General features: G+C 39.3%; 1 protein-coding gene across 1 annotated transcript in view; it reads right to left on the bottom strand.

Moving 5' to 3' along the window:
- Positions 1-16,351, bottom strand: part of TLL2 (tolloid like 2) — a gene marked incomplete in the record, with an annotated part of 245,251 nt that overhangs the window by 22,985 nt on the left and 205,915 nt on the right. Inside the window, 4 exon segments of the mRNA XM_077454363.1 lie at positions 2,955-3,150; positions 4,563-4,708; positions 5,665-5,781; positions 10,094-10,196. Coding sequence (XP_077310489.1) covers positions 2,955-3,150; positions 4,563-4,708; positions 5,665-5,781; positions 10,094-10,196 — 562 coding nt within the window.

Here is a 16,351-nt window from a genome sequence, read left to right as displayed (position 1 = left end):
AGGAACCGCCCTAAGAACCACCAGACACAAAAGGGTACAGCTGAACAACAAAAGTAAAAAAAAAAAAATATATTCCTGTAAAAAAAAAAATGTAAGAAAGGATGCTGCCCAATTAAGCGATCACCTAAGCTAGAACGCATGACTACTATAGGATATCGGTGACAAACCAACTGTGGGATGCTTCTGCCTTTAACTAATGCCAAGATACTCTTTGTGTTGACAAGCACTTAAGCACTGGTGAATGATTGTTCTCATCTATTGTAACGAGAATGTTACTGGGATCTACCTTGACTGTAACCTTTGAAAATATATTTTTTTTAATAAAACACCTTAAAAATGATTGTAAAGATAGAAGTTTTTTTTTTATCTTAATGCATTCTCTGCATTGAGATAAAAAGCCCTCTGTGTGCAGCAGCCCCCCTAACACTTACCTGAGACCCCTCTAGATTCAGAGATGTTGCACGAGAGACAGCTGGCTGGGACTCCCCTCATTGGCTGAGAGGGTAGCACGGTGACATAGGCTATTTTGGAGACTTTACAATCACCAAGTTAAAATGTTTCAAATGCAAATTACTATGATGCATAATCTACATCATATGGGCATTATACACAGGACTAGGCAAATCCATGTTGGATGGAATGGTAGCACATACTACCTGGACTTTGAAAGGAGACTGACTGGCTTCTGAATGCTGCAATGATCTGTCCTGCCATTAAACATTTAGAAACCAGAATGACATTTAGAGCAAAAACGTATGTATATATCCTGGATACATTTACTATGCATATTTTTTTAACTGGGCAATGTTCAATATACAAGTGACCCACTAACATCTAAATTCTCAGCAATCAAGCTTTGGAACAAGTCCTGCTTATCTTGAAAACATTTAGGTGTCATGCACACTTCAGATCAAAGAATCTGCTCCTACAGACGTTTGAGTGGTTTTGAGCTTTTACTTTTCTCTGCCTGTTAACTCCCCCGCATGTTAGCCTATGTGTTCATGCACACTAGAGGACTTTTCAACCCTTTGGGGCTTTTTTCCCCACCTGTAAACTCTTGAATATGCCCATAGTGTGCATTGACACATAGGCTAATGGAGGGGAGTTAACAGGCAGCGAAAAGTAAGGCTCCATGCACACTGGGCTTAAAAAAAAAAAAAAAAAAAACACAATTCCCTTGGTGTAAAAAAACAACAAAAAAGCGCTCAGCGTTTTTGTACATAGTTTAGAGTTTTTCTGCCAGAAAGCTCCAAGTTAGAAGGGTTTTTTCCCTGCCTCTGAACGCTGAACTTAACCACTTTCAGACGGGACCATTTTGCTGGTTTAAGACCAGACCACTTTTTGCGATTCGGCACTGCGTCGCTTTAACTGAAATTACGCGGTTGTGCGACGTGGCTCCCAAACAAAATTGATGTCCTTTTTCCCCCCACAAATAGCTTTCTTTTGGTGGTATTTGATCCCCCGAGGTTTTTATTTTTTGCGCTATAAACAAAAATAGAGCGACAATTTTGAAAAAAAAAATGCATTATTTTTTACTTTTTGTTATAATAAATATCCCCCCCCAAAAAAAATTTCATATATATATATATATATATATATATATATATATATATATATATATATATATATATATATATATATATATATATATATATATAATGTCCCCTCAGTTTAAGCCGATACGTATTCTACATATATTTTTGTAAAAAAATAAAAAAAAAAACACAATAAGCGATTATTAATTGGTTTGCACCAAAGTTATAGCATTTTCAAAATAGGGGATAGTTTTATGGCATTTTTATTCATTTTTTTTACTAGTAATGGTGGCGATCAGCGATTTTTATTGTGACTGCGACATTATGACGGACACGGACATTTGACACATTTTTGGGACAAGTCATTTTTACAGCAATCAGTGCTATACAAATGCACCGATTCCTGTGTAAATGACACTGGTAGTGAAGGGGTTAACCAGGGGCAGCAGTGTAGGGGTTAAGTGTTCCTAGGGGCATGTTCCCAACTGTGGAGGCTGGGCTTTGTGTTAGTGAACACTGATCTCTGCTCCAATCACATGGAGCAGAGATCAGTGTCACTTGTTGCTAGGCAGAACAGGGAGATGCTGTTTACAACGGCATCTCCCCGCTCAGCCACCCCGTGAGACGATCGCGGGTATCCCCGCGGCAATAGAGTCCACGAGACCCGCGACCAGACTCACGGGGGTCCCGACCAGCACGCGAGCGTGCCGCCGGCGGTGCGCACGCGATGGCAGGGCGGCATATAGAAATGGACATACATTGAGCTGCTTCTAGGAAGAAAAACACAAATCTCCTGTAGAAGCAGCGATTTTTAAGACAGTGTTCATAGAGCCTATAAGCACAAAACAGCTCAAACACCTGTAAGAGCAGCTTCTTTGAGCTGCAGCGTGCATGAGGCCATACAACCTATATCTTGCCGACTTTTCCGGAACAGTTTTCTAAGAAGAACAAAGATACTCTTAAAGGCCCACTTGTATGAAAAGCTGAATACAAATTACCTCTTATTGGCCGAGTAGAGTAACAATTAAAATCTTTCAAAATAACTCAGGTCCCCTTTTCAGACAAAAGTAAAAATACAGAGAATTATATCTCTAAAAATGTATAAGCACTAGGAAAAGGGTATAAACATGATTTTTGAAAAATGGTTGCAACAAACTGCTAGGAAAAGGATTAGAAACAAAAATAATAATAAAAATAATCGTATACCAGTACCCTTAAACCAGGTAAAATACCAAATAAATTGGTTTTATCTAGTACCACTCTGTATAGACAGTTACAAGTGGCCTGAACGTTAACAGTATGTGACGGTATACATCTTTATTATCCAAGTGTACTAAAAATATGTGCTGATGTACAAAAAAGAAAAAAAAAAAAAATTTCAAAATAAAACAATGATGGACATCGGTGCAACACAATTACCTTTGAAAAAGTTGGCAGAAAATCCAGCTTTATTGATAGAAGTGTCAGAGTAAAATTTTATCCACAGAGTATTTGAGGTAGATTTAATATCATCAGGCTTCTCATAGCCACAAAATTGTCCAATCAACGGACTATCTTCAGAAGGGCCATCACGTATTTGGAGGTGGTCATACAGACAATTATCATGTGGTTCAAACTGAGTGGTTTAAGCAGAGCATAAAAATTGTTTGATACTTAACATTATCAATTAAACCTAAACAGCAGTTAAGCATTTATTTTAAGCTTGAATAGATTCTGGGAAATTTACATTTGCAGGTTCTTTCCTCACCACATCACGTTGTAGTGCTTTCCCTACACTTTTGGTCCTGGAGACAAAAATGTCCCCAAACACAGGGATATTTCAACTTTTAAACAGAATTCCCCATTGGAAGATATCACTCTAATCTCCTGTTCTTGTGACAATTGTAACATTTAAATCCGTCTCATGTAATCCCCCCCCCCCCCCCCAAATTGACAGAGTTGCAAGGACAAATAGTATGGGGACACAGGCTGCAATAAAATGTGGGGGAGGGGGAATAAAAAATAAAATAAAACACACTACAAAACCTTCCTCATTCTGTCCACAACCAGAAAAAAAAAAAAAAGTATGGAGTTCCATTTTAAAAGAATCTAGATAATCCAGATATTTTAAACCAATGTTTAGCCTATAAATGTATTGTTTTTACAACCCACTGTCCCTATGACTAGAGAGTAAAACCTAAAACACTTTCAAGGTAGTGGAAGTAAAAACACATTAATCTTTATGGAGAGAATTTTAAAACAGAAAAAGTCAGAGGAAGATACCCAGTGAAGACTTAGACGGGTCAATTAACCATATATATACACAAACACTAGAGAAGCTAATCTCCCAAAGGCCCCTTACACATAGGACAGCCTACCGTTGGGAGCCCACCCGCTCAGGCAGATAGCTGGTCTGTGTTCACTTTCCACTTATGCAGAGCGGACAAAGACAGCCTACTCTCCTCTTTGGAGCAGTGAGATGTAAAAAACGTGCCTGTCTGTTTACACCCAACTGCCAGCTGATCAACTCTTAGGGAAGAGATTCTCAGACTGTTTTTAGCGGACCGGATGTTGGCAGGTGTCAGCGGACACATGTCCGTTAACACCCGCCACTTCTTAGAGACTGGAGGGTGTCATCTGGTTCACCTGAAAAACCGATAGGCGTACCCAATAGGGCCAGCCATCTCAATCCTTCAGAGCCTGTAGGATTCTAAAATGGTATAATTTCCATTTGACGTCTTTTATTAGGAGTGTGTTTTGCTCATAGATGTTTGCTGCTTCATAAAACAAGAAAAAGAGCAACATGTTTTTTTAAGGGCAAATGGACACTTGTATAAAGAGACCCCTAGTTGTTTCATGCATGACTCCAAGGTTAAAGCAGATGGCCCAAGAGATCCTAACCCAAAATTTTCAAGGCGGCTGGAAATTTTACAGCCAGATGAAACCATGACAGCTTGTATTTTATCATTAAAAATATATCATAACTACAAGCGGATAACAAGAGCTGCAGGCCTAAATAAAGGCTACACGTCCCAAAAAGTAGCTCACCTCAAAAGTTTGGAAGGCAAGACCAACTACATATCCTTCCGAGACAGAAATCATCCAAACGCAGTGTTTATCTGGTCGATAATCATCCGGATAGTTAGGAGACTGTATCTGACCCATGTCCTTTTTTAAACTGCCTCCACATTTAGCTGAAAGTAAATATTTGCAAGTTAGAACACGACCAAAAATATTGCAGTATAAATAATAGCATTTACTACAGCGACGGATACCAATTACAAATGCAAAATGAGAAAACAAAATGTTGACCAATATATTAAAAAAAAAAAAAAAAAAAAAAAAAAAAAAAAGGGACCAACTTAGAATAACTCTAACCCAATCGCTCATCTTTACCAGCGTATACATTTTTATTTTTTAACTTCTCTACCCAAAATGTCCAGGTATAGAGGAACATGTGACCGTGCTGGATCAATCAAAATCACAAGGAGTCTACAGTGCTCTGTAGGCAAGACTGGCAACCCATAACGTACACAGGACTTTCAGTCACTCTTAATGGATGAATAGAGTAGCAGGGGAGCGAAGGAAGGATGTGCTGCCAGAAAGGGCTAAATAAAGTGAACTTGCTGCTTTGCAACTCCAAACAAGAAAAACACTTCCATGAGCCTCTAACACGATCCAGCAAACAATTCAACTAAGTCAGAAATACTATGGTGCTAAAGTCAAGGCAATAAACACACAGCTCCATACGGGGTCAGTAGGAATGTAGTTTAGGGTAACGCCCGTTTCCTTTCTGTAGCAATCACTTTCAAACTTCCAAAACTGGTTTGAGTGTTCTTGAGCAACTGTGGGAAACATTTAGCACCTTATTTTTAAGCTCACCCAAATTTGTGTGCAATAAACAGTAAAATAGATATTCCAGCATCACAAGATTAAAACAAAAAGGGAACAGAATGCAGTACAGCAATAACTGTATGAAAAACTCATTTGCAGGTAGGCTGTGCTCTGTGGATGCATCCTAAAGTTTTATTTTACAGCCCAATCTTCCCCTTGTGTTCAGTAGGCACAATACTGTGCTCAGGAAAAAAAAAAAAAAAAAAGTTTGTTTATTTCAGTACACAGAGCACAAACACTTTGAACTGGCACCTACCTTCATAAAATGCCAGGAACCCTTTACCAAGGATATTACTGCTACTTCGAAATTCAATCCATAACCTACTGTCAGTTGATATTAACGGCTCTGGAATATGATCCCCACATAATCTACCTAGATTAAAATAAAGGGTTAGTACAACAAATGTGATAGTTGAAATACTGGATCTTTATACATACAGTATCTCATGAAAGTGAGTACAGCCCTCACATTTTTGCAAATATAATATATCTTTTGATGTGACAACACTGAAGAAATTACACTTTGCTACAACGTAAAATAGTGAGCATACAGATTCCCCCTCAAAATAACTCACATCCATTAACGTTGAAACCGATGGCAACAAAAGTGAATACACCACTAACGGAAAATGTCCACATTGAGCCCAAAGTCAATATTTTGTGTGGCCACCATTTTCTAGCAATGCCTTAACCCTCTTGGGCACGGAGTTCACAGGTTGCCACTGAAGTCCTTTTCCACTCCATGATGACATCACAGAGCTGGTGGATATTAGAGACCTTGCGATCCTCCACCTTCCATTTGAGGATGCCCCACAGATGCTCAATAGGGTTTAGGTTTGGAGACATGCTTGGCCAGTCCATCACCTTTACCCTCAGCTTCTTTAGCAATGCAGTGGTCGTCTTGGAGGTGTTTGGGGTTGTTGTGGTGGAATACTGTCCTGCTGCCCAGTCTCAGAAGGCAGGGTATCATGCTCTGCTTCAGTAGGTCACAGTACATATTGGCATTCAGGGTTCCCTCAATGAACTGTGACTTCCCAGTGCCAACAGCACCCATGCAGCCCAAGACCATGACACTCCCACCACCATGCTTGGCTGTAAGCAAGACACACTTGTCTTTGTACTCCTGCCCTGGTTGCTGTCACACGTTTGAAACCATCTGAAACAAATAAATTCATCTTGGTTTCAGACCACAGGACATGGTTCCAGTAATCTAGATCCTTAGTCTGACTTCAGCAAACTGTTTGCAGGCTCTCTTGTGCATCAGCTTTAAAAGAGGCTTCCTTCTGGGAAGACAGCCATGCAAACTTATTTGATGCAGTGTGCGGCATATGGTCTGAGCACTGACAGGCTGACCCCCCACCCCTTTAACATCTCTCAAAAGGCAACCTCTGGATATCACAGAAAGAATGTGCACCCAACTTCTTTGGTCAACCACGGCAAGGCCCGTTAATGGAAGCTGTCCTGTTAAACCGCTGCATGGTCTTGGTCACAGTGCTGCAACTCAGTTTCAGGGTCTTGGAAATCTTATAGCCTAGGCCAACTTTATAAAGAGCAACAACTCTTTCAGATGCTCAGTTCTTTGCCATGAGTTGCCAAGTTAAACTTCCAGTGAACAGTAAGCGTGGGAGCGATGACACCAAAATTTAACACCTGCTCCCCATTCACACCTGAGACATTAACGAGTCACATGAGACCTGGGAGAGAAAAAAAAAAAGGCTAATTGGGCCCAATTTGCACATTTTCACTTAGGGGTGTACTCACTTTTGTTGCCAGCGGTTTAGACATTAATGGCTGCATGTTGAGCTATTGAGAGGACAGCAAATTTACACCATCATACAAGTTGTACTCACTACTTTACATTGTAGCAAAGTGTCATTTCTTTAGTGTTGTCACATAAAAAAAAGATATAATAACATATTTACAAAGATGTGAGGGGTGTACTGACTTGTGAGATACTGTAAAAACTAATAAGGTTTTATGTTACAAATTAAACAGCCAGCCAATATGGATAGTAAAAGCTCTCTGATAGGGATATAAGCTAGTGATGAACAACAGTTGTTGGCTAAGAGCCTACTGTAAGTCCAGCAAAATGTGTCAGCATGCTTATCTAAGAAAACTATTATGTTTTGTCCCATTCTCAAGCTTTTGAAGCTGTTGTGAAGCATTTTAACCTGCAATATTATATATTCAATTTGACTCATTTGGCCCTTGTTACAAAGCTACATATATTTTAAAGTTTATTAAAGCTATTTGGAAACACAAACCCCTAAGTGATGTCATCAGCTGTACTTTCAACTAGTCTTCAAATATCACTAAGCTTACACAAAGTATTTTGTTTCCACAGTTTAAATAAGGTGTCTCCTGATCAGTATTTACTGTAGATGAGGGAAATTCTTCCAAAAAAGATCTGTTCAATGTACTAGTAGGCGAGGCTGAAAAGAGACACGCATCCATCAAGTCTGACCTGTGTGTGATTTTAGGTCAGTATTACATTGTATATCCCTATATGTTGTGGTCATTCCGGTGCTTATCTAATCGTTTTTTGAAATAAATGCTCCCCGTTGAAACCACTGCCTGTGGAAGAGAATCTCACATCCTCACCACTCTTACAGTAAAAAACTATTCAGTTTAAAAAAATAAAAAAAATAAAAATCAGCTTTCTCCTCATTTTAGTGAATGGCCACGTGTCTTATTAAATTCCATTTTGCAAAAAAGTTTTATCCCTATTGTGGGGTCACCAGTACGGTATTTGTACATTGAAATCATATCCCCTCTCGAGCGTCTCTTCTCCAGAGAAATTAAGTTCAGTGCTCATAAACTTTCCTCATAACCAAGGTCCTCCAGTCCCTTTATTAGCTTTGTTGTCCTTGTCTGGAGACTCTCCCATTCCAGCGCATCCCTTCTGAGGACTGGTTCCCAGAACTGGACGGCATACTCCAGGTGCGGCTGAACCAGAATCTTTTAGAGTGGGAGAATTATCCTTTCATTTCTGGAGTTAATCCCCTTTTTAATGCATGCCAATATTCAGTTTGCTTTGCTTGCTTGCATACTGTCATCTACTAGGACCTCCATGTATGTTTCCATCTTAGATTCCCCCCACAGGTTCTCCCTCTAGTGAGTAGAGATTGCATATTTTTGCCACCCAAATGCATTTTACATTTTTCTACATTAAACCTCATTTGCCATGTAGATGCCCACCCCATTAATTTGTTCAGATCTTCTTGCAAGGTTTCCACATCCTGCGGAGAAGTTCTTGCCTTGCTTAGCTTAGTATCGTCCGCAAATACAGAGATTGAGTCGTTTATCCCATCCTCCAGGTCGTGCATTAATACATTTAATAGGATAGGTCCCAGGACAGATACCTGGGGGACCCCCACTTTCCACCCCAGACCTTGAGTACTGGAAGCGTTTCAAGGAAAGATTCGGTAAAGTGTGACATTTCATGATGGACAAGGAACAAATAAGGGCTCATTTACCTTATGCAGGAACCTCATCTAAGGCTTGGGAAGCTGCATAATATTACATTTTAGGTCTTGGATTCTGATACACTTTAGCAGGTACTAAAATGCCTTTAAGGAATATTCGTTTTTTTTTAGATTTTCATTCTTAGATTCCAGACTAAAGTAAAAAAATGATTGACTTTTTTAAATCCAAGTGATGATGACTAGAAATTACTCGCTTAACATTTACCTGGATCGGTGTAACCGCTTTGTTGATAAAAAAAAGGCTCAATAACTAAAGCTCAGTTCACTCCTCTGACTGATTCAGCTGTGTGTAATTATGTCCTCTCCATTATTCCTTGCTCTATGCATCAGAGAAAACTACTTCTGTTGTCTCTTTAGTACACTGTGACACTAGTGTAATAGGTGCATCCAATGCTAAAGTTTTCTTCATAAAAATAAAGATTTTATATAAAGCAGACAAAAGACCAGATAAAAAAATAAATTAAAAAAATAAAATAAAAACTAAAAAAACCTGACCCAAATATAAAATTTTGTTGCCTTTCAACATGCATGAAGTGTTTTTTTTATCCATGTTGAATTAAAAATCAATTTACAAAAGAATCTTAAGTTGAAAGACAAAATCTGGTCCTGTGTCAGGCTTTACTTTTAAAAGGCAATGGATAGGATATGAAGAAAAAATGTTGCTGCTTTATTTAGGCCCCTTTCACACTGTGGCGTTGGTGGTAAATCTGTGCTTTACCAACGTTTTTGCAAGGGTTTTCGTCGCTAGTAGGGCAGTTATAACCTCCGCTAGCGCCCGAAAAAGGGTTAAAACAACTAGCAAAGCGCTGCTGCTGCAGCACTTATTCAGTTCAATGGGCAGGAGTTATTTAGGAGCAGTGTATACACCGCTCCTACGATGCTGCTTGCAGGACTTTAGCGTCCTGCCAGCACACTGCTCCAGTGTGAAAGCACTCTGGCTTTCACATTGGAGTGACAGGAGAGGCTCTTTACAGGCACTATTTTTAGCTTTGTAGCGCCTGTAAAGCGACTCAGTGTGAAAGGGACAAATCTGCTAGATCTATATAGAAAATACCATTCACTGGCGCATAAAAAAAAAAAAAAAAAAAAAAAAGTGGCGTGGTTGCATTTGTCCCCTGCTTATTTATCGTCTGCATTTACAGTATGTGCATTTACAGAATCATATCAGGATACTATTCACATTTCATTAACTGCCTTTACCTAGTAATGGTGCTTTCCGCCAATAACCATCCCGAATTTCTATGTAGTCATACCAGCATAGCCGACTTTTAAATAGGTCCATTTCTGTGAAATTCAGAACTATCTAAACAACAAAGTAGAGTAGTTACAAAAATGGCTTACAAGACATTCAAAATGTAATAAAATTAAATAATGGGTTAGATAAAATCAGCATTCCCCCCTCCAAAGTGAAAGTGTGCAGGAGAAGACCACCGGTTTACTTCAATTTTCAGTAGCTCAATCATCAGCGGGCTATAGATCTTACAATTTTTTCCCCCCTTCTGCCATAGATGGAAGGAAAGAAAATTGCTAGATTTCCTCCTGCTAGATTGGGGTTGCTGGCTACGGCAGGCTGGTTGTACACAAGGCAATCAATAGATTGACTTATGCACAACCATATATGAATCAATATTTAGCCAGTCCCTGCTGAATTGGTCGAATTTTGATCCATGCATGGTAGGGTATTATGCTATACATTAGTTTATATTTTCATGCTAGTAGTTTTAGCTGGACATCTGCATACAGAACACCACCCTAGGCAACTCCTACATATGATGCCAAGCCTTAATGCCAGGAACAAAAAAGGTGAGCTCTGATGTCTAAAGCTAGGGACACACTACAGTTTTTTCACGCAACCCCATGGGTTGCACGAAGAAAAAAGAAAAAAAGAATGCAACACCTAACTGCTCTGGTCAGAGACCCTGTACTAACCACGTAGGTATATTATATATGTACACACATGCACACATTCAGTCATGAATGGTGTACTCAAAAAACAAAACAAAAAAAAACATATTATATAAATGTCTCAATCGCAAGAATGGCATCTCAGATGCAGCATCATCCCTGGGCTGTCCATGGATCTAGTTAATTCAATTTAAGGTTTACCATGATCCATCTCCAAAATTAGATTGTTAATTTGCCCACTTACAAAGAAATTAAGGTATATATTTTTTATCATAGGTATATTTTAAATGATAGGCAGAAAATCAACCAAAAAAAAAAAAAAACTACATAAAACAAATGCTATAAATTAAGTTGCAGTTCAGTGAGTAAAATAAGCGTTTGATCCCCAAATAAAACATGACTTCGTACTTGGAGAAACCCTTGCTGCCAAGCACAGATGTAAGACATTTCTTATAGTTCGTGATCAGGTTCTCAGGAAGAATTTTGGTTCAATCTTCTCTAAATCCCTAAGGTATTTTTTGCTGTCACTTGGCAAAAGTTTCAGCTCTCGCCTTAATTTATATACATTGTAAAATCTTGGATGAGGAGTATATATATATATATATATATATATATATATATATATATATATATATATATATATTATACTCATCCAAGATTTTACAATACATTGATACATTGCCCTGTCTATTGGCTTCTCAATGAGGCAAAGTTGGTCTGTACCTTTAGCAGAGAAGCAGCCCCAAAGCATTAAATACAAAAAGGGTGCAAATAGACAGTCACCCAATATGACTAATTATATAGGATAACAAATGAACCATAATTGATGTAAAAAAAAATCTAGCAAAATACATATGGATACAAAACAATCAATGACGTGATATAAATCTTCTATATATGCCTTCTCCAACACCATGCCAAATAAGGTACAGTATGTCTTAAATCTTGAAACAAAAGTGCTTCACCCGAAGTGCCATATAAACATGCTCACCAGATGTCTTTGGCCACAGAGTGACCACCAGGCCTATAATAAAGGAAATCCTTCCTCTAACTAGAATCCTCCAAGCCACATGTAGCTCCAAACAGCCGTTTCCAAAATTAATCGAACTGCAATCCCATCATGAATGGTAAATTCCTCAATCTGTTACACTCTTATGTGTATATCCACAGCTCCTTTTTCATTACATCTGTGAAGTTGGGCTTCCCCATAAACGAGCCACAGAAAGGCAATAATAGTGCAATACTGTCTTTAATAAAAGCCAGCAGATAGCAGCGCAGCTGAAGGATGAGGCAGAGGCCAGTCCATCACTTAATATGCGATGCAGGAAGCGCAGCGGGCGTCTCAGCTGAACATGGAAACGGAGAGCTCCTGTATCATACGCGTCAGGCCTCAATTTCGATGTATTTCGTGCTCAGGTGCACGTCATCGGGAAAATGAGGACCAAATCATGATGTTTCTACCTCTGACTGTAGGGATGGTGTTCTTAGGGTCATAGTCAGCATGCATCTTCCTCCAAACATGGAGTCCTCCTCAAGAAGGCACATGTACAATCATGCCAATGAATGTCTAAATGATTCAGGGGCCAAGTACTGTAAAATCTTAGATGAGAACCTTCTTCCCTCAGCCAGAACACTCAAGATGGGTTGTGGATGGGTCTTCCAGAATGGAAATGACCCAACGTATACAACCAAGGAAACACAGGAGTGGCTTGAGAAGCAAGTTAATGTCAGAGTGGCCTAGCCTGTCTCCAGACCTTAATCCTATAGAAGATATAATGGGAGGGAACTGAAACTTTGCATTGCCAAGAGACACACAAGAAACCATGAAGATTTAGAGAAGATCTGTTATAAAAGAAAGAAGAAAGAAAAAGAAAGAAGAAGAAAGAAGAAGAAAGAAGAAGAAAGAAGAAGAAAGAAGAAGAAAGAAGAAGAAAGAAGAAGAAAGAAGAAGAAAGAAGAAGAAAGAAGAAGAAAGAAGAATGGACCAAAATCCCTCCTGCGGTGTGCAAACTTGGTCACCAACTACAAGAAAATGTCTTACCTCCGTGCTTGCCAACAAGGGTTTCTCCACCAAGTCATGTTTTGCTTGGGGACCATAATACATATTTTACACACTGATCTGCAACGTTGATTTAGAGCATTTGTCTTATGTTTTGATTATTGGTCAATAATCTGCCTTTATCATTTTAAATACACCTATGATAATTATAGACCCTTCATTTCTTTGTAAGTGGGCAAACTTACAAAATCTGCAGGGGATCAAATAATTATTTCTCCCACTGTAATTGTACCAAACAACATTTTGTCACCGAGGCTGGATTCACACCTATGCAGTTTTAGTGCTTTATGCATTTTGCAGATTTGCACTACAGAACGTGTTCCATAGGAAACCATGTTAAATGGACTGTAGTGCAAATATGCAAAATGCAAACAGCACTAATACCACATAGGTGTGAATCCAGCCTTAGGCAGCCCCGTTCAGGTAAAGACAACTAGTCAGAGGGTATAGAGAGTTGTCTCAAAAAAAAAAAAAAAAAAAAGTCTACAATAGAGTGCTGTGATGCACTCACATTTACCTTTTAAGACCTGTAGTAAGGGACAACAATCAACTTTTAAACCGATCACAAAGTACTCTGCATATCAGGATATACGCACGGTAGTAGTCAACAACTGCCATTTGTTATCGAACATCTTCTCGAAATGGGTCAGGGACACCCCTAAAATAGTCTATAAATCTGCAACTTCATTATATTGTGTTATGTCGTGTCATTTTTTTTTATCAAAGAGAAGCAAAGTCATAAGCAGAAAGGGACATTCGATGTCGAAAGAGTTCTCACTGCCCTTGGGTATGACATGGTTCACAATTTACATCACCGAACGATGAATGGTTTAAACCAAAATATTATGCCGATTGTAGTACTCAGGAAATAATTTAATGCTCTGTGAATGCGATGCTTTGAACGTTGACAAAACCATCCACCAATTAAGGTAGAAAATTAGGGTCCTTATTTCTTAGTCAAGCAATGGCAAAATGCTTGCCCCTATCAGCAGCCATGTAAGTTTGGACCACAGATTGGATATGTCCCATATTGGCTTTATTGTGCTGGATGTAGGAAAGACCCAAGGGGTCAAAGTTATTTTGCAAAAAGGGAAACCAATGGTTAGCATGCCTAAATGCCCCATTCCCTCCTGGACTGAATGAAATTCTGTAATATAAACCTTTATAGAGGTGATACTGAGGTACATTTGTGTCTATTAATTTGGAGTAATACATACCTAGGTAAGCATACTATACAGTATATATAAGCGATGTAGTATTCGGGTACACTGGTGGTTTTAATATGTGACTATCTTGTTACCCTCCATGCAGATAAACAGGTATACAGCATGGCATTAATCTTCCTTGGTCTGCCTGGTGGAGGAGATGTCGGTAACAGATCTGGAACAAGTAGGAGCTGGGACTTTGAGATGTTATGGCTATATAGGTTCTACATATCCAAGCAGATGACTCCCCTGGGCTTTCTGGTGATGAAACTGGTGCTTTAGTTTGTGTGTAATATTTTGTTATCTGCAATAAGTGTAGTATAGTTTCTTGGTAACTGAGTATTTTATACTTGCAGCCATACTGTAAAATTAGGTTGCATTAGACTGTCACCTTATATGGGCCACATACAGTATCACAAGATTACACCCCTCACAGCGTTGTAAATATTTTATTATATCTTTTCATGTGACAACACTGAAGAAATAACACTTTGCTACAATGTAAAGGAGTGTACAGCAGTGTAAATTCGCTGTCTTCTCAAAATAACTTAACAGCCATTAATGTATAAACCGCTGGCAACAAAAGTAAGTACACCCCTTAGTGAAAAGGTCCAAATTGGGCCCAATTAGCCAATTTCCCTCCTCGGTGTCATATGACTCGTTAGCGTTACAAGGTCGCAGGAGTGAACTGGGAGCAGGTGTGTTAAATTTGGTGTCATTGCTCTCTCTCATACTGGTCACTGGAAGTTCAACATGGCATCTCATGGCAAAAAACAGAGGATCTGAAAAATAGAATTGTTGCTCTACATAAAGATGGCCTAGGCTATAAGAAGATTGCCAAGACCCTGGAACTGAGCTACAGCATGGCGGTCAAAACCATACAGTGGATTAACAGGACAGGTTCTACTCAGAATAGACCTCGCCATGATCGACCAAAGAAGTTAAGTGCACATGCTCAGCATCATATCCAGAGGTTGTCTTTGGGAAAAAGACATAAGTGCTGTCAGCATTGCTGCAGAGGTTGAAAGGGGTCAGCCTGTCAGTTCTCAGACCATACGCCATAGACTGCATCAAATTGGTCTGCATGGCTGTCATCCCAGAAGGAAGCTTCTTAAGCTGAAGCACAAGAAAGCCCGCAAAAGGTTTGCTGAAAACAAGCAGACCAAGGACATGGATTACAGGAATCATGGTCCTGTGGTCTGATTGGACCAAGATAAACTTATTTGGTGCAGATGGTGTCAAGCATGTGTGGCGGCAACCAGGTGAGGAGTACAAAGACAAGTGTGCCTTGCCTACAGTTAAGCATGGTGGTGGGATTGTCATGCATGAGTGCTGCCAGCACTGGGGAGATGCAGTTCATTGAGGGAACCATGAATGCCAACATGTACTGTAACCTACTGAAGCAGAGCATGATCCCCCTCCCTTCAGAGACTGGGCCACAGGGCAGTATTACAACCCCAAACACTCCTCCAAGATGATCACTGCCTTGCTAAAGAAGCCGAGGGTAAAGGTGATGGACTGGCCAAGCATGTCTCCAGACCTAAACCCTAATGATCATCCTCAAACAGAAGCAGCACAACATCTCCAACATCCACCAGCTCCATGTCGTCATGGAGTGCAAGAGGACTCCAGTGGAAACCTGCGTGGCTCTGGTGAACTCCATTCGTAAAAAATAATGGCGGGCACACAAAATATTAATACTTTGGGCACAATTTGGACATTTTCACTTAGGGGTGTACTCACTTTTGTTGCCAGCGGTTTAGACATCAATGGCTGGGTTTTGATTTATTTTGAGGGGACAGAAAATTTGCACTGTTATACAAGCTGTACACTCACTTTACATTGTAGCAAAGGGTCATGTCTTCAGTGTTGTCACATGAAAAGATAATAAAATATTTTAAAAAATGTGAGGGTGTACTCATTTTTGTTAGATACTGTATGCAAATTTTTAATGACCAGTCTGACACACGCCTTTCTCCAAGAATAGACGATTATAAACAGGGTAAACAGGGTACCGTCATCCTCCAAGAATTATTTGTGACCTTTACATTCTTCTGAAGGGAGATCATGAAACATGGAGAGTAGAAGCACAGGGACGTTAGAAACCCCTTGCAAATTACCATTTTGGATCTAAAAAATTGAACTTTTTTCTTCCATAAATGATGTCAAGAGTTTAGATTGTCATTTTTGTTTTCATGGTTTTAAATATGTTCGTTTAATGAAAAAAAAAAAAAAAAAAAAATTGTAGGTTTTAAAATAGATTGTGTTCCTGTGGTTACCTACAAAGTC

The sequence above is a fragment of the Lithobates pipiens genome, unplaced genomic scaffold (assembly GCF_037356315.1).
Source record: "Lithobates pipiens isolate NorthernLeopardFrog02 unplaced genomic scaffold, aLitPip1_a1.2 Scaffold_25, whole genome shotgun sequence".
NCBI classification, from domain to species: domain Eukaryota; kingdom Metazoa; phylum Chordata; class Amphibia; order Anura; family Ranidae; genus Lithobates; species Lithobates pipiens.
This window is presented reverse-complemented; position numbering and strand designations above follow the sequence as displayed.